The sequence below is a fragment of the Pristis pectinata genome, chromosome 19 (assembly GCF_009764475.1).
Source record: "Pristis pectinata isolate sPriPec2 chromosome 19, sPriPec2.1.pri, whole genome shotgun sequence".
Lineage (NCBI taxonomy): Eukaryota > Metazoa > Chordata > Chondrichthyes > Rhinopristiformes > Pristidae > Pristis > Pristis pectinata.
In genome coordinates, this window is record NC_067423.1 from 32,714,881 (window position 1) to 32,732,886 (window position 18,006).

An 18,006-nucleotide genomic window follows, 5' to 3' on the forward strand; every position below is an offset into this window, starting at 1 on the left:
TCTCTGGCACATAGCGATCAACTCCTCTTTTGATTATTTTAGATGTTAACCTACATTCAGGGATAATTTACACTAGCCAATTAACTTACCAGCAAGTCTTTGGGATGTGGGAAGAAACTGGAGGAAACCCACATGGTCATGGAGAGAACATGTACAGGCAACACCCAAGGTCAGGATGGAAACCGTGATGATGGTATTGCCAGGAAAATACATTAACTGCAACAGCATTGTGTTGTCACTCAAGCCCTTCGTGTTCATTTTTGAGACCTACTGAAGAGTAAATGCTATCAGCTAAGCGCAGAACTGCTGACATATCCCAATAGGTCTGGCCCAATAATACCAACTATGTCATATACCATATTCTTAAAAGACCTGTGACTAAGGACAAATATGTTCAAATGATTTAACTTTACCAGCAATGTTATTAGTTTTTTAATAGCTACAGAATTTAAATATAATAATTCATAGTTATGATTCAAATAGATAACAGAAATTAACATGAAGGCAGAGCAGGCTCCAAGCAGCATAGACCTCAAATAACAAACCAAGGGCCCCACCCCCAGAATACTCTCTGTATGACTGTGAACTGTCAAAGGCTTTTGAATTGTTTTCAAATGTGCCTCATGGAGACATTTAGAAACAAATAAATTAAAAGTAAACAGTTAAAATTAAAATAATTTAAAATGAAGAGCTGTCATTATAACAGCTCTTATTATAGATCAGTTCCAATACAATACAATAGATCAGCAATGCCTCCTGGTGGAGAAAATCAGGAACCCAACAATTCTGTCTTCAATTGGATTAAATATGTTTGCATGCAATTAAAACCATTAATTTTTCTTTAAATTGCTAGCTGGTGGAATTGCATGGCACTGATACAATAATATCTTTATATAACATTTTCACATTATATTGAAATAATGACCTCATAAAAAAAATCAAAGTGGATCATGCTACACCAGGCCCACTGTCCAGTCCCCACCTGCCTCAACTCGCTCAAACTGGCAGTAGAGGGCTGATCTCGCTGACCAACCCTCTCCCACCTGGGGAATGAGCAAAGAGATATGGCAAGATCTCAACAGCTCATCAGCCTTAGGCAGTGTACTGTTGAGGTACTAGTCTGGAACTCTTGACAGGAGCCAAACCTCAAGGTGGACATTCACTTCCTGTCAAAGCTGGAAGAGTACAAACTATTAAAAGTGATGTAAACAAATTAAAAGATTAAAATTGAAGAAACAAACTCAACAGAATGCAAATAATAATAAACACATCAGGCTTCAGCCCACACTTGCTGCTAATCCTTCCCTGCACAGCCCTCAAGACAGCGATTTCAAGCAGTGAAATATTTCAAACAGCCTATCAGAGTTCCACTCCTGTATTAGCCTCACCGCTTGACAGTCATTGCTGCCAAAGGCTTCAGAACTGCTTTTAAATGTCATCTAAAAACTATTAAAGTAAGTTTGAATAATTACAATATAATAAAATTAAAAATCATACAAATTTACCTCAAAAAGTCATCACGAATTTCTGCATTTGGTCAAAAATATGTGGAAGTCCAAGCTGAGCTGAATTATGAATGGCTGACAGCCAATGGTTGTCAGTCAGCTTGATTTGACCCACTGAAGTATTTACATACCATGTTACTAAAGGATAATAATTTAAAAGAAACTTGTGCCACATCTGTGATCATGGTTGGATGCAAATAGTGGAGGGTGGAATTTCAGTTGGAATCCATGTGGAATAAGTTGCAGCCAGAGACACTTGCTAAGTAATGAGATGCAAGTGTGGAAGTGAGTTCTGATCAAAAAAAAGGTAAGCAGAAACCATTGAAGGTGAGCAAAGTAAATGAGACAGATGGAAATCCTGGAGAGGGGACCAGAGTATCTTCAGTGTGGATGTTTTCATTCCATGGTGCAAATGACACTTGCCACTTATCAGCCCAGGCTGGAATGTTGGCTATATCTGCCTGTATATAGGTGCGAACTGCTTCATTGGCTGGGGACTTGTGAGTGTACTTGAACATTGTGCCATCATCACTGAACATCCCCACCTCTGACCTTCTCGTGGATGGAAGGTCATTAATGAAACTGCCGAGGATGGTCTCCAACAACCACAACTATCTTCCTTTGTGCAGCGTACAACTTTTCTCCTCAATGCTCATAACCCAGTTTTAACCAGAGATCCTTGATATTACGCTTGGCAAAATACTGCTACATTTCTACTTCACCTCTGGAGTTCAGTCCTCCATTCTACTTTGGATCAAGGTAGTGTTGAGATCTGGAGAGGAATGGTCCTGGCCAAACTCCAACTGGGCATCAGTTCACAGGAAGGGAGAGTAAATGCTGCTTCATAGCACTGTTGATGACATCTGCTGCCACTTTGCTGATGACTGAAAGACAACCGACGAGACAATGAAAAAATGGTTTGTATTTTTCCTGCTTTTTGTGAATAGAATATTGCTAGGCAATGCAGAGCTCAGTGTTGTAACTATAGTACCTTCTGAAACACTATTTTACCCAGATTCTGCTGAGCTGGGTTCACTATCTGCACGATGCCTGGATTCCTCACTAGCCTGTAATTGCTTGGCTTGAATGCACAGGCCAGTGTTTACTGGACTTTCAGCAGTATCCCTGCACAGCATCCAAGCCTCAAGTGATATAGTTAGGGGTTCTAATGACTGTATCAGATCAAGCCCTATCCAGAGAATCTTTGGACAGTTGACAAAGCCAACTCTATCAAAGCTCTTCATCTTCTGAAATGTCCCTGATGTTCCAAAGTACTCAAACATTAAAAAAAATGAAATAAACAATGAAAACAATTAAAAATTATTTAAATTTAAAAAAAACAAAAAACTTAAATAATTCAGAACAATAATAAAAAAACAAATTAGCTTTCCTCACAGCAGTAAAATTTCAAGTATATGAGCTTGCAGACCCTCAACGAGTGAGCAGACTCCCCAGCTTAACTGCTGAGCAAATTTATGCTCTACCTCTGGACTAACAGAGGTGCCTGCATAATTAAGGAACTTTGGGGCTTCTGCGCTCAAGGGACAAAATCCCAAATTCACTCACAGTTAAGGCTAGTGGCTGGGTTAGGAGCAAATGTCAGCAATTTGTTTCAGAACTACTCGATATCCCAGCAAAATTCAGCTCTTTGTTCCTGACCCTAATGCACAGCAATTTATAGCACAAGAACACTGAATAATGCAGGTATTCGGCTTGGAATGAGTTCATGCTTGTGGCAGTCAATGGAATAGCACAGGTACTGTTACCATGGTTTCTAATGTTAAGAAGTCACGTGATAATGTAGTCCCAGTAGGTTTGATGCAAATTAATGTCTTGGCTATAAAATAAAATTAGTATGAGAATAAAAATGTGTTCATATCAAATGTCTAAGCAACTCTCTCAAAAACACTAGATGTTGTTGCATAGAGATTACGACAAAAGAAACAGAAAAAAGACTTCATTGCAGGAGAACAGTTTTAATGGTTTTCTCCTTCCAAATGTGAACACTATATACCAAACAAAAACTATTTAAAAATTCTGGTACTCAAAAGGGTATGTCAGGGTATTCAGGTGGGATAGTGATGAGTGCCCATGAACCCTCTATGGGATATTTTCAGGAACAAGCACGTAGTGCCAGGGACTGAAGTTGGTTTTGGAGGGTGGGGTGGGGGGGTGGGGGAGGAGGTGTTGATAGCAGGTGGCATTGGTCTGATCAGGGCCTATGGTTAGGGTTATTATCTGGAACAATCAGATAATAGGGGAGAGGAAAGCTGCCAGAATGTGGGGCAAAGTCAGCAATTAGTTAAGTGCCTGTGGGTGGGGTGAATGGTTTGAGGTGGAAATCAGGAACTGCATTGAGCCCAAGGTCAACAGGATGGGGTTGTCAGTGCTCAGGCATCAGTGGTAAAATTTAGATCTTGGTGGGGAAGGGGTGGTGAGGAGGTGTGGTGGTCCCAAACAAGAAAAGGAAATACATGGTACTAACTCTGCAAGGATCCCACTCAAAAGAACCATTGCATAGGAATGGCAATATCCTGTGCACATCTGGTATTGAAACTGCATCAATTATACAGGATGATTCAAACCCCAATGAGACCTGTTGAATTTCCAGACAGGCGTAAAACCACCCAGAATTGGTCACTGTTGCATTTCAATTAGGGAAATAAATAATTTTCTCAAACATTTAAGACTGAAAATTAATCAGAATTAAGAGAATGAATTTCTAGACAAATAAGAGGCAAAATAGGAATCAGCTCCTTCGGAATAATCCATGGTGTCATTCATTTCATTGAACGATTTAAGCAATTTAACAGACCTTTTTTCCATCTCCTGCAGTAACTATATTCAAACAAACATTAGTATGTTAGATAATGTATCTGTTTCATTCAAATACTCCCACATACATTAATGAGCAATGGAAGGGCATTCATTTTGGTGATGTACATTTTCCACATGACCCATACTTTAAACAATTATTTCAAACCTATATAGTTAGGTATCATTTGATAATTCATCATAATAAATACAAACAAAATAAAGGTCTTAAAGTGAGCTTTGCTTAACTTATTCTGATTTTCAAACTGTAGAGAGCTCAATAGCTCAACTTAAATCACACGAAGCAGGAAATGAAAATTTACAAGAAAACACCATTGCTTTGTTTTTGACTCCAGAGATACTGTTTGTAATCCATTCACAAAAAGGTGCTTTTTTCCAGTGGCCAGGCATTTAAGATTCTAACCACTCATGTCATGGACATAGCTATTAGACTTTAAGGAAAACAGAGCTTGATGTTTACAAATAAGATACTCAAAAAGCTTAGAAATTGACTTACTACTTTTAAATGATGTTAAAATCAGCTTTGTGCATCACCTTAATACTGTTTAAGTACCTATGTAAACATCAGTTTTATTCTCCCAGTTTCCCCATGGAAGGCTATGTTTTGTCAGTTTCAGCACACTGTATTGTATTAATCTAATGCCAGAACTCACAGCAGTTGCCAGTTAGCCTGTTTCAACCTTGTCAACCAGCCCCTAAAAGAGCATAAAAGCAGGTAGCACTCTTCCAACTACAAGGGTCCTGACCTGAAATGCTGACCGCCTGCTTTGCTCCATGGATGCTGCCTGGCCCGCTGAGTTCCTCCAGCATCATATTGTTTTTCAGCTACAAGCAAGTGTTGTTCCTTCAAGAATGGATGCTGCAATGATGCAAGAAGAGTTCACCCATGGAGGAGGCACACAGACAGACTGATGAAGAACACTATCTTGAAGAGACACGTTTCTTGTGCAAGGCGTCCTGGGCTAGTAGGCAGTAACGTTATTAGTGGAATCTATGAATAACTACACTTTGGGGAAGCCAACAATGAGTAAATTCTACATCTACCTTGAGTGGTAGGTATGGGTAAGATCTTCCCTCCTAAAGTGGAGCTTGGGTGACCTCCCCACACAACAGTGAGCAGCAAACAGCAAGATGTTACAGAGAATATAGGCAGAAACCCAGTGTGCTCCTGAGGCTAGAAAGCCAACAATGGCCAAGACTTGACTGCCAAGGGAAAAGTAGTTCAGGTATACGTGTGTGAGAGACTCTACTTGTGGTCACAAATCTCAGTGAGGATAAAGAATACAGTTTGAGTGATGGCCCTTTAAATAAGATACTTTTTAATGGAAAGTTGGGAAAGCATCATATTTTATAGATCAGAGGTGAAGGTCATGCTGGGGATGAATTTTCTGAAAATACTAGAAAAACTCAGCAAGTCAGGCAGCACCTGTGGAAAGAGAAACAGAATTAACATTTCCGTTTGAAGACTTCATCAGAATTTGTCTTCTGATTTTATTTTTGATTTCCAGTATGTGCATTTTTTTGATTTTCAATTACTGATTAACACTTCTGGGTTGCAATGTGGTTGACATCATTTGGGAGAGGTTTACAAGTGAAATTCCCATTTCAGTTTGGGGTTGAACCTCCTGTTGGGTACAGTACTGATTCCCTGTGGCCCTCCCCGCCCCCCACCTTAATTGTGCAAATAAATTTCTATTGCCAAATCTTTGGGGGGGGGGGGGGGAAGTGAGGTGCGATCTTTGAACTAACTAATCTGTACATGAAAGAGCATCTGCATCCATCTTAGCCTGCAGATTTTTGCTTTTCATTGCCTCCTTGGGTTTCTGGTGATCACATTGCCTTGAACTGTTATTGCGTGATGAACTTAAAAATTGGATCTGTGGGATTTTAAAAATGGTAACTATTTGCAATGCAAGGGAAAACTTCAATATAAAGGAAAACTCCAGTTCATGAAACTTGAGGATTAATACCAACACTTCTAAAAATGAAACCTTATAAAAAAAATAAGTAAGACAGTCATTTGTCCTAAGAGTCTTAAGTATAATGACTTATATTCCAAATGACTGAAATAACTCAATGTAATTGACCCTCCTCATATTATTGCACTTTGCTTTTTCTAGTAATGATCTGCCATCTTCTGGTCATAGCAGGATGTACTTCAACTATGCTACTTTCAGAAATAAGCCTCATTATTTTGGTACATTTCTTGTACCCACATTTCCATTTAAAATTGTCTTTCAAAATAGCATCTTAATTCTTTTTAAATGATTTTAAGATGTTGTATTGTATATTTCTGTTTACAAGTACTATCTTCAGTAAATTTTGTAATGCAGGCTTGATCAAAACTGCCACATCTTGCAATTTTTTTTGAAACTGGCATCAGCATCCTACTTCTCTGTACTCCTGAGCATTTTACATGGACAGCATATAGCAATCAGGGAATATTCAAAGATAACAATTTAGGAATGCACAAATCGCTTTCTTAATAAGGTTAACAATTATATATTTCAGGCTCTAGTGTGCCTTATTCTTGAATGTAAGTGGCTCAAGATTTTTTAGTTTGTTAATATTTTTTGATAATTTTTCCAGAAGTCATCTGTGAAAAAAACTGTCCTGTACTGTACCCCAAGAACTCCTCATTCCATTGGAAATCATCCAATTTAATTCTTCTGTCAAAAATTAGGCCATTTTAAAGAGATGTGTACCAATTAATTTATGCTCATTTTGTAAAAGCTTCAAAATTATTGGATGTGAAAGTAATTATCCATATATAATTGTACAAATCTCCATAAAACCTTTCTTACCTTGGCAATCCAGTGGCTGCTAGGCAATTTGGACAGGTGAGTGGACAAATAATTTGGATAAATGTTACATTGTCCACTTTTGTAGGACAAACCCTAGCAGAGTATTTAAATTATGATAGACTGGGAAATGTTGATAATGCAAAGATATCTAGCTGCCCTTGTATACCAGACACAAAAAGTAAACATGCTGGTGCAACATGCAGTTAAGGCAGAAAATATATACTGGTTTTTGTTGTCAGAGTGGAGTACAAGAGCAAGATGTCTTACAACTATACAGTGCTTTGGTGAGACCACACCTGGCGTGTTTATGGCAGTTTGGGTTTCCATATGCCAGAATGGATATACTTGCCATAGAGGGAGAGCAGCTAAGGTTCACCAGACTGATCTCTGGAAAGGCAGATGTGTCATGCAGAGACTTGAGTACATACTAGAATTCAGAAGAATGAGAGAAGATCTAATTGAAACATACAACATTCTGATAGAATTTGACTGGAAGGATGTTTCACGTGGTTGGGGGATCTGAAACTGGGGTCAAGGTCACTGGATACAGGACAAGACAATTAGGACAGATGAAAAGAAATATTTTTACTCCTAGTATAGTGAACCTGTAGGATTCTCCATCACAAAGTGCTGAGAAGGCCATGTGGTTGAATATGCTTAAGAAGGAGATTGATAGATTTCCAGATTAAAAAGGCATCAATGAGGCATGGAAAGAGAGCAGGAATGTGGTATCAAGAAGGGGAATCAGTCACAATCATACTGAATTGCTGAGCTATCCTGAAGGGTCAAATGGCCTTTTTCTATTCCTATTTTACTATATTTCTAAATCATAAACAAGGAAAAGTAGGCAAATTGAAAAAAAAATCAAAGCCATATGAAAATCATCAAACAAATAAAAACTATGGCTACCAATGGAAAAAGGGAAATCAGTTAGTTTGATCCAAGCATATTTTGAAAATCTGTTGGACTTCCATCTTGAACTCTTGCTAGCTAAATAATGTCAGAAATGATGTTTATGATTAAAAAAGCATAAGAGAATGAGCAAAAAAGAGAATGTGGACACAAAAGTATATCCATATTGTCTTTACTAATACAATGCATTGAGGCCTGTATCTGTGAAGCCCAGAGATTGATTTCATTGCATCTCCAGGATCATTACCATCATCTGAAAAGATTTAACAAAATAGTACACCATATCTCATCTCGAATATGTATACTGCTTGCAGAACTGAAAGACATTACCCTCCACAAAGTATGGCATGACTTATTTTTAAAATTACTCTTCATACGCAAGGATCAAAAATTACTTGCAAAGAAATCAGGAAACCAAATCTTGGGGCCCACAAGATAGTCATGAAAATTTGCTTCTCATTTGCTATACGCATGACTGGACAATGAATTAGCAACCACAGTGACTGGATCTGCCTTGCCCCTTCCCTGTTCCTGTATCAAATGCATTCATTTATTTATAATAACTGTGGTAACATTCCTTGTTTGATAACAGCATTGCTCCTTCAATTGGAATGTTATGGATTCAAACCCTGCATGTACGATCTTTAATGCCATTTCAACGATATGCTTGCATTAATGGAGATGCTGAATTTCAGAAGTGATGTTAAGCTATCTGTCCTTTCATAAAGGATACCATCAGACTACTTGATGGACAGCAGGACCATTCCATGTCCTGGTTAACTCTCAAGCCATAAATAGCATGGGATAGTGTAATGGACATTTGTTTCACTGTCTGAAGGATCTTGTTTGGGCAAGGTGCTTGCTTGCCTGCAGAAAAATTCAAAAGGTAATTAAATTACTATGGAGGAAAAAAAACACTGGGATTGGTTCCATAAAAATGCAAGTACTTTCATCAGTTTGTATTTATGCTCCTGCAGAAGTTTAAGTAAGCAAATTCCCTTTAAGAACAAAAAAAATATACTTTACTATCCTTGGTACATCTGAGACCTTTCCAAATTCTCCACGTGGTAATGTTTATCCTCAGCATCCCACACACAGTAACCTCCAACTCAGCGAGCAATGCCACAGAGGATCTGCTGGGGATGCTAATTATTGAAGATAAGTTGATATTTCTGCTTATCAGAAAGCAAATGCTTCAGATAAAAGATGTGCAAAACAAAATTATTGTCTTTATAATTCAATGCTGAAGACTTGGTATCACAGCAAACACAACCAGAATACACTTGTGGAAATAAATAATAGTTTCTCTGACACAAATCCTCAAATTCTTTTGGTTCAATATGGAAAAAAGACAACCATATGTTGTCAGATCTTTTTGGAACTCAATATTCTCTGACTATAATAAAACTATTAAAAGAAAACACCACAGTTTGAATATGAGAAATATTTTTACATCAATAAAGATTGAAAAGACTATTTTGTACTTCAAAAGGAGGACAAAATATTGCAGCATTAAATATCTCCATAATTCAGAAATGTCAATAACTTGGCTTACTTTTCAATTACAATTAGAAATCACTAGTGTACAGATGATGAAAACAAATTCACTATATAAAGTAAATGAAATGACCACAATGAATAGTTTGGCAAAAAGCAATAATGATTTGATCACAGCAAATATACAAGTATCCAAATCAACTACAAAAAGACCCACAAAACAAAAAATTATATACAGCATGTCCTTCCCAATTTATTAAAGAGATTACGAAGGTTTAAAGTACGTGCAAGGCTCACGTCCTCTCTACAAAGAAGATGCACTAGTTTACCACATAAATCTTTGAACTTCTTTCTTATCTGGCCACTGAAAGGTTTTATTAAGAAATAAATAAAGGGTTAACACATTTACTAAACAATACAGAGCCAGCTCTGCGATAATTTTGAAGCTTGAGGGCATCGGGATGTTGAGTCTGTAGATCAAATAGGGCACAATGAAATAACGAAACTCCAATAGTTTTTGAGGAACTGTGGCAGTGACCAAACAGAAAAAAATATGCCAAGATCCAGAATATTGATTTGCACTTCAATGTTTCAACAAATGTCCAAACAGCAAAGATATACACTGGGACCAACAGATACTTGATTATTTCATGCCTCTGAAAGATATTTTTCCAAATATAAAATGTGTAGTGTCTGTTGTCTGCCACCAAGAACTTATGGACATAAGTAAATTTCCAAACCAACAAAAGGGAGACAATTCCAAAACCGATGTAAAATAATGCATGCTTCTTTACTGAATCCAAGAAAGAAAGGATCTTTTGAAAGGAAACCAGATGAGAAACAGAGAAAACCAGTGTGAAGGAAAAGAAGTAATATAACTGAGGGAAATTCAGAGAGATCTCATGACTGGTCCTGTCACCAACAACTATCCCTCCATTTAGAAATAAAAATAGCAGAAAACTAACCACCAAGGTAATGTATGGCCAGGTCAAAAGGATCAATGCTTTCATATTCTTCAGCGACAGCACATATGCTAAAAGGAATTGCACAACCTTCTTGATTTCTTCTGTTAGATGCATAATACAAGCCGTCTTTTCATCCTTCTTCTTGACCAAATCAGTTTTCCATGCTTCTGTCATTTTCTGTGCAACAACATTTCCCGCACAGAATATAATCCATATTATATTAGTCTGACGGAACATAAAAGCGCAGAAACCAAGGCAGGCAGCAATCTTATGACTCCCATACAGACACATTAAGTAAGTAAATAAGATAAAGAACGTTGAGCCTGCATCTGTGTAATACAAGAATGAGAAAAAGTAAAGCAAAGGAAATGAGGCAAGTGCTAATGCAGACGCAATTCTTTGGAATGCAGAGGTAGCCTGGGAAGAAAAAAATGAAATAATTACAATGCAATATTCACTGACAAGACATTTCCATTAAAACAACAAAAACAGCTACACTTTTATTTTGTTAAAAATATACAAAGTGCTTCATTCACAAGCACACAAATATTTTCTTTGCCAAAATCTTCACATCTATTAAATACTTGTTTCCAGTACACTTTTGATGACTGCAACATCACCCTAAGAACTCAGAAAATACAAAATGGAAGAGGAATGGGCCAAATTTCAAGAGTATTCCACCATTCAATGAGATCACAGCTAAGTATCTTCCTCAACTGCACTTTCTTGCACTATTCCCAAATACTCAATACCCAAAGTCATATCCTGAAATAAACTCACAGCACTGTAAACCCATTGCCGAATGAAGTCAAGATTCCAATCGTTCACAACACCCTTGAATGAAAAGCTATCTCATCTCAATCCAAAATGTTTGATATCTTATCCAGACTCTGTGAACCCTAGTTCTGTTCTATCAAGCCTGTTAAAAATTCATGTGAATTGATGAAATTATATCTAATTCTCCTGAACTTTATGACCACCATTCTTTGCTTTCAATAAACTCTTCATTTAATAGACTCAAAAAAGCAAGGATGTTTTCTGTAGAGTTTCAAAGGTAAAGAGATGCAGGTTGAGTTTTCTCACTCCAGCATACTGAGCTCTTATCATGATGGGGCTAACAAGTTTGCAACTCAACTGTATAATTCATTTAGCTCTTCATTACTTTTCTAAATGCAGGAGTTTAGATAATACATTTAGATTCTCAATTCATACTAAGAATACAGGGATACTGTGTATAAAGTCGATCACATTAAAGGGTAGCAATATGGGGATTAGCACAATTAGCACCCAATATTAGTACCTAATATTAGTACCTGTCACTTTATTTGAAGAGTCTGTACAAATAAACCCTTGAGCTAACAAAATGATCACATGCAAATTTGCTCCCTGGACTACCAACTGGGCAAGAATCAGTTACTGTTACTCTAATTCATTTTGCTCAAATTCAGCATTGCTAAGTGTACAAGGGTATCTAACGAAGGTATGAAAATATAACATCACGAGGCTCTGCTGAGCAAGTGCACTGCTGGATATGATACTGATCAGATGTCCAAGGTTCAATCCCCAAGTGAATTGCAAATTAATTGTTAGCCCCTTTATTAATGGAGGTATATTTTAATATATTATATTAATTTATTTGAAATGAAACACAATGAATATCACATTCTTACTGTTGGAGAGCACTTATCAGAGAGACTGGGCAAGGAGAGAGGATATGGAAATTTATGTGCGCATGCACACACAATGTCCCCATACATGCTTCTGGTCAGTGAGGCCTAAAACAGGCATACACCATTGGAAATTTACCTCCACGTCATATGGTGATGCTTTATTAGAAGGAAAAGAAGATTTGCGACAACATTAAATCATTCAGTAGAACAATACAGTAGTATAAAATTATAAACGTGTTTGAAGTACTAATGAATGAATGTATTTCAGTCAAGAGGGGTCATACAGCTTTAATACAGGATTTTCTATTTTAAGCAAGCTTTATTATTTTGGCCTTAAAAAGAACTAAACAAGATGTGTACCTTGTCCTTCTGGTGTATCCTGCACAAAAGCAAATAAAGTAAGTAGAGGTTCCCAGTATTGAACAGCAGATTAATGAATCGCAGCATTCCTGTGGAGCACACCACAGTTCCTGTCCAGCTCAGCAGCCATGACACTGGCTTGATTATTCCAGTAGACACCAAGTAGAGACCAGGTAGAGTTGTGATCATTGGATCCCACTGCATAATATTGAGAATGAGACAATTCATAACAAATTAATATACTGAAATTGGTAACAACTGTATATTTATAACATATGTTATCATACATATAAAAAGACAATGAATAAAAATTAATTTATATCAATCTGTATTTTTTAAGTCCACACATTTCAAACATTAAAGGAAGCCACAATTTTAACACCCAATGCATGTAGTAGTACTTGATGTACTAGTGATACTTGAGAGAAATATTGCATGTATCATAATTTTCCACATTGTTTCCATAATGTTAACAATGAAAACCTACTTTTAAATCACTCCTCTCAAAATGTATGAAATCACTTGTTTTTGTTTTGGGGTAACTTTGGAAGAACACACAGTTTTAATAGATTACAATATAATTTTTCTCATTTCACAAATGCTCTTAAACCCATGTTTCAAACTGTTACACATCACACAATCAGGAGTCAACATCTGTACTGATTTTGAGGTTTATAGCGTCAATGTCTGATGGTCTATAAAATGAGCAGAGAGAACCAGCAAGCTAGGTCCTTTATTTCAATACTGTCTAGGGAAACTCAACAAAACATCAATATAGAAATAAAATTTGGAACTAGCCTCATCAGAGAAATTTATGACAAAGGAGGCAAATACACCCATGACATCCATTCCAGCCAAAATTTGGGCTATTATAGTTACCCTCATTTCCCAGTTCTCGGTCCATAACCACATAGCTTACAGCTCTGTACATGCTCCTTCAAGCACCTTTTAAATGTGATCAAGGTTTCTGGCTCAACCATCTTTCAGGCCATGACTTCCAGACCCTCACAACCATTTAAGAAGGGAAAACATCTTGATTTAAGGATTAAACTGATTTTCTTAAACTGATATTCTGCCAAAGGAAATAGTGTAAAATCTGGTATATGTTTACATTCTACTATATATTTTTCGAAGGGGATTAAAGGGAGATGTGGGGGTGACATACACTGGTGCAGCTTATATACTGCAACGTTTAGCTATTAAAAATTAAGCTTAGAACCATAGAACAATACAGCACAATACAGGACCTTTGGCCCACCATGTTGTGCCGACCTTCAAACCTAAGCACTCCTAAGACTATCTAACCCCTTCCTCCCACATATCCCTCCATCTTAAATTCCTCCATATGCTTATCTAACAATCTCTTGAACTTGACCAACGTATCACCCTCCACCACCACCCCAGGTAGCGCATTCCATGCACCAACCACTCTCTGGGTGAAAAACCTCCCTCTGACGTCTCCCTTGAACTTCCCACCCATTACCTTAAAGCCATGCCCTCTTGCATTGAGCATTGGTGCCCTGGGAAAGAGGCGCTGGCTGTCCACTCTAAGCTTGGTGAAATTTGACTTATATTTTCAGAATACTATTTCTTGTCTGTATTTTCATGTTTGTTCATACTTCACTTTGCTGGAAATGATGAAGTTATATAACTTCATATTAGTTACAGAAGTAATAGGGTTTCAAAACTCCAATCGTTTTGTTTTATTTGACCTAAGAGGAGAAAAATGAAATGTATTTTGTATCCAAGAAAGATGATTTATACAACTGAAATCCTAAAAAGGATTGAGTAACTTATATGCCAGATTTCTTCCCAGGTCTTTCCTATTTGCTGTATCTTGAGCTCTCATAGTTTTGCACACCACAATGAAATCTTTCCTCTAGTCTGCCTTGTTCCAACCCCTGGCCTGATTCTCTTAACTATAATACTCCAGCCCTGCCACAATGAAATCTTTCCTCTAGTCTGCCTTGTTCCAACCCCTGGCCTGATTCTCTTAACTATAATACTCCAGCCCTGCCATCATACTTGTATATCTTCTTTATCCCCTATCTCATGCTATCACACTATTTTACATAAATATTCCATCTGGGTCTGATGTTTGTTCCATGCAGATTTAACATGGCCGACCTGCTCTTCTATTCTATGCCTTGGCTGAAAATCTTCAGGAATAAGAACATAAGAAATAGGGGAAGGCCATTTGACCCCTCCTGCCTGTTCCACCAGTCAAAAGATCAATGTTGATCTTTTAACTCAATGCCACGCTCCTGGCTACCTGAAAGTCTAATGACCTCGAGCTTTAATAAACTCAGTTCTGAGTCTCCACAGCCCTCTTGGACAGAGAACTCCAAAGATCCACTACTCTTTGGTTGAACAAAATTCTTCTCATCACAGTTCTGAATGGGCAATCCTTTATTGTGAGACTGTGACGCCTGATTCTAGATGCCCCAGCTTGGGGAAACATTATCCCAGCATCTACCACCCTTTCAAACTCCCAATGATTATTGTATATTTCAGTAAGATCACCACTTATTCTTCTTAAATCTAGAGAGCATTGGCCTAAACTGTTCAATATTTCTTCATAGGACAATTCTTACCACCTCTCCCCACCCTCACCAATCCCAGGAATCCATTTGGTAAACCTCTGTTGCTCTCCCCCTATCAGAAGTACATTCTTCCTTGGGTAGGGACCTGCACACAATATTTCAGGTGAGATCTCACCAAGGCTTACGTAACTTCTGCAAGATATTTATTTGGAAATGCATCTATGAACATACACTCCATGATTCCTGTTCCTCTACATTTCTACCCCGATTGAATTTCATTTACAACATTTCCATTCACCTAATCAGTCCAGTGATATCACTACCATTGGTATATTACCAAATTTGGTATAATTCACAAATGTCTCAATTATAGCCTAAACTTACACTCATGTCATTAATACACAGCACTAAAAGCAAGGGACCTTGTACTGAGCCATGGAGAATCCCAGTGCACATAGCTCTCCAGTCAGTAAAACTTATATTGAAAATAGCCATTGACTTTTTCCCACTAAGCTAACTTTTAATCCAATTTTCCACTTTCCCTGGGACTCCTTGGGCTTTTACTCTCCAGAGCAATATGCCAAGTGAGGTTTCGTCAAACACCTTGCTAAAATAAAAGTTGGAAAATAATATGTTGTCTTGGCAACCTAAAAAGTGGACATTAAAAGTAATACTTTGCTTGGAAACTGGTCAATTTCTTTTTGAAGTTTCAACAAATCAAACCCACCTTTTCAATATCCAAACAAGGTGGTAAGATTGTTATGCTCTTGTATTACTACCTTCTTGATATTTAGTGACGAAGGCATTTTGTATTGTTTCAGGATAGAATAACCAAGCAAAACAAAGTAGCATTTAAGAATATAATCCAATTTCTCAATAAAAGATAGTTAAAATTTAAACAGGTCGCTCGTCTATTTAACTAATGGAGGTATTTGAGAGACTTTTAAAGTGCATTAACCTTGCAGAAAAGTCTGTTTCTGGATTAGTCCAAATGGACTTGTAGCAAACGAATATAATAATGTTATTCTAAATGGGAGAAGTTGGGGAACCACATGCCAAATAGTCCTGATTCAGTCAGAAAAAATGCTGGAATTCATTATTCAGAAAGTAGGTCAAGCCATTTCTCAAATTATAATCATTTTATGAAAAAAATTAAATCTCAGGAGATTAAAGGTTCACTGACTGCAATGGCTGTAAAATCAATTGAAGGACAGAATGCAGAAAGTAGTGATGAACAGCTACAGAGAGGCCTTGTTCCTGGGGGGTAATTTTAAGTATTGACCTTCTTGATATTTATCATTAATTTGGAAGAGCATTACAGAGTTTTAAAGGTTGTGGATGACACAATACTTAAATATAAAAATGGTGCGGGGCACGAACTATCAAGGCACGAGTTTATCAGGTTGACAGAGAAGACTCAAACATGTTCTCAAAGCTTCCTTCAAAAAGTGTAAACTGATGGGAATCCTGGATCAACCGTTCAAAATGGAGCAGCAGTATTTGGGATGGGATTGAAAACCTGAAGTATATTCATCAGGAGCAGACAGAAGCCCTGTGTAATTGCTGGCTGCCTGCCCAGTCAAACACTTGCTACTCCACCTGTGGCAGTCTGCAATCAGCCACCTCAGAACTGGAGTGCAAATTGGTCATCCTCCACCCCAAGAGACTGCCAAAAAAGGAGATTAGTATCACTGTTCAGGAGGCCCTAAATTGGTGAAATGGACTCGTGACAAATGAAATTTGACATACAACCTGCAAAATGATGCACTTTGGCATGAAGAATGATAAAAAAGCAAATGTAACTTATAGTACAATTTAAAAAAAGGGTAAAGGAAAATATACACAAATCTTAAATGGCATCTCAAATTAAAATAATAAAGCAATTGTGTTTCTTTGGTTTATTAATTGAAGCATTGGAAACAAATGCCAGTTCTTTAAAAAGGGTCGACCTCAGCTGCTGCGTGTTTAATTACGGGGCACCACGCTTTAGAAAGAATGCAATGTCATTATGGACATGCAGAAGATTTATCAGAAAGGTAGAGGGGAGAGGTCACGGTTATGTTGCAGGACTGGAGAACCACAGTTCAACTTAGAAAAGGTTCAGAGGTGATTTTACAGATGTTCAAAGTTATAACTAGTGTTTGATGGAGTAAATAAGGCCAAACTGTTTACGGTGACATTAGAATCACTTGCCACAGCCAACAGATGTAAGCCAACTGATACAAGCACCAGAGAAAGGTGGCATGTTTTTAAAACTTGCTCTTCGCTACAATGCGCCACCTGAGTGGTTGATGGAATCAAATTCATATTAGAAAAGTAACAAAAAATAGTGACAACGGGCACAAAACTGGGATTGGGACGAAATGATGCGTTCACTTTAAAAGATACCTCTTGCACCTGAAATCCAGCATCGTTGGGCGGAGTTTAGTTGTAAAACTTTTTTAAAAAAATTCTAAATATAAAATGCAACACTTTAAATGTTGCATTCCTAAGTACAGAAATATGACGCTTCCACGAACCGTGTTCAGCTTTGCACGGTTTGCGGCGTGAAGTAGAGGCTGTGATTAAAACCGTTGCGTACCTCCGAGAATTTCCCCTGGCAGTATTTCTGCGCCTGGGGTACGTGAAATATTTCGTCCATGTAGGGAGCTCGCTGGGCGCGGCTGATCAGGGCGAAGAGGACGGAGGCGACGAGGAAGTTGCTGCTCACAACGGCCGAGAACAACAACTTCTCCATGATGGCGCTCCGGGCGGGCGGGGGCGCGCCCGAGCTCCAGGGGCGCGCCGGAACGCGCGCGTCACCAACTGCCGCGGGTGTTACGCGCGATCGCCCCGCACGGGCCCAACTGCCGCAGGTGACGCGCGGTCGAGCGCGCGCCCGCACGGGCCCAACTGCCGCAGGTGACGCGCGCGAT

At 38.1% G+C, this 18,006-nt stretch overlaps 1 protein-coding gene across 3 annotated transcripts; it reads right to left on the reverse strand.

The window, feature by feature from the left end:
- Window positions 1-520: 520 nt before the first annotated feature.
- alg10 (ALG10 alpha-1,2-mannosyltransferase) lies at window positions 521-17,954 on the reverse strand. 3 transcript variants are annotated; one of them, XM_052033851.1, is made up of 4 exons: window positions 17,673-17,954; window positions 12,549-12,746; window positions 10,519-10,935; window positions 521-2,389 (listed from the first exon to the last, which is right to left on the reverse strand). In XM_052033851.1, the coding sequence occupies exons 1-4, from the start codon at window positions 17,826-17,828 to the stop codon at window positions 2,348-2,350; spliced, it is 813 nt and encodes a 270-aa protein (XP_051889811.1). In that variant the 5' UTR covers window positions 17,829-17,954; the 3' UTR covers window positions 521-2,347. The 3 variants fall into 3 exon arrangements, with proteins under 3 accessions (XP_051889811.1, XP_051889812.1, XP_051889809.1); XM_052033852.1 differs by lacking the exon at window positions 10,519-10,935 and having other exon boundaries at window positions 17,673-17,952; XM_052033849.1 differs by lacking the exon at window positions 521-2,389 and having other exon boundaries at window positions 8,125-10,935.
- Between the last annotated feature and the right edge of the window lie 52 nt (window positions 17,955-18,006).

Coding starts and splice junctions, on each gene's coding strand:
- alg10 (XM_052033849.1), bottom strand. CDS start 17,828: ATGGAGAAGTTGTTGTTCTCGGCCGTTGTGAGCAGCAACTTCCTCGTC. Junction 12,747..17,672: donor GCCAGGGGAAATTCTCGGAG/GTACGCAACGGT, acceptor AATATTATGCAG/TGGGATCCAATGATCACAAC. Junction 10,936..12,548: donor GGATACACCAGAAGGACAAG/GTACACATCTTG, acceptor TTTTCTTCCCAG/GCTACCTCTGCATTCCAAAG.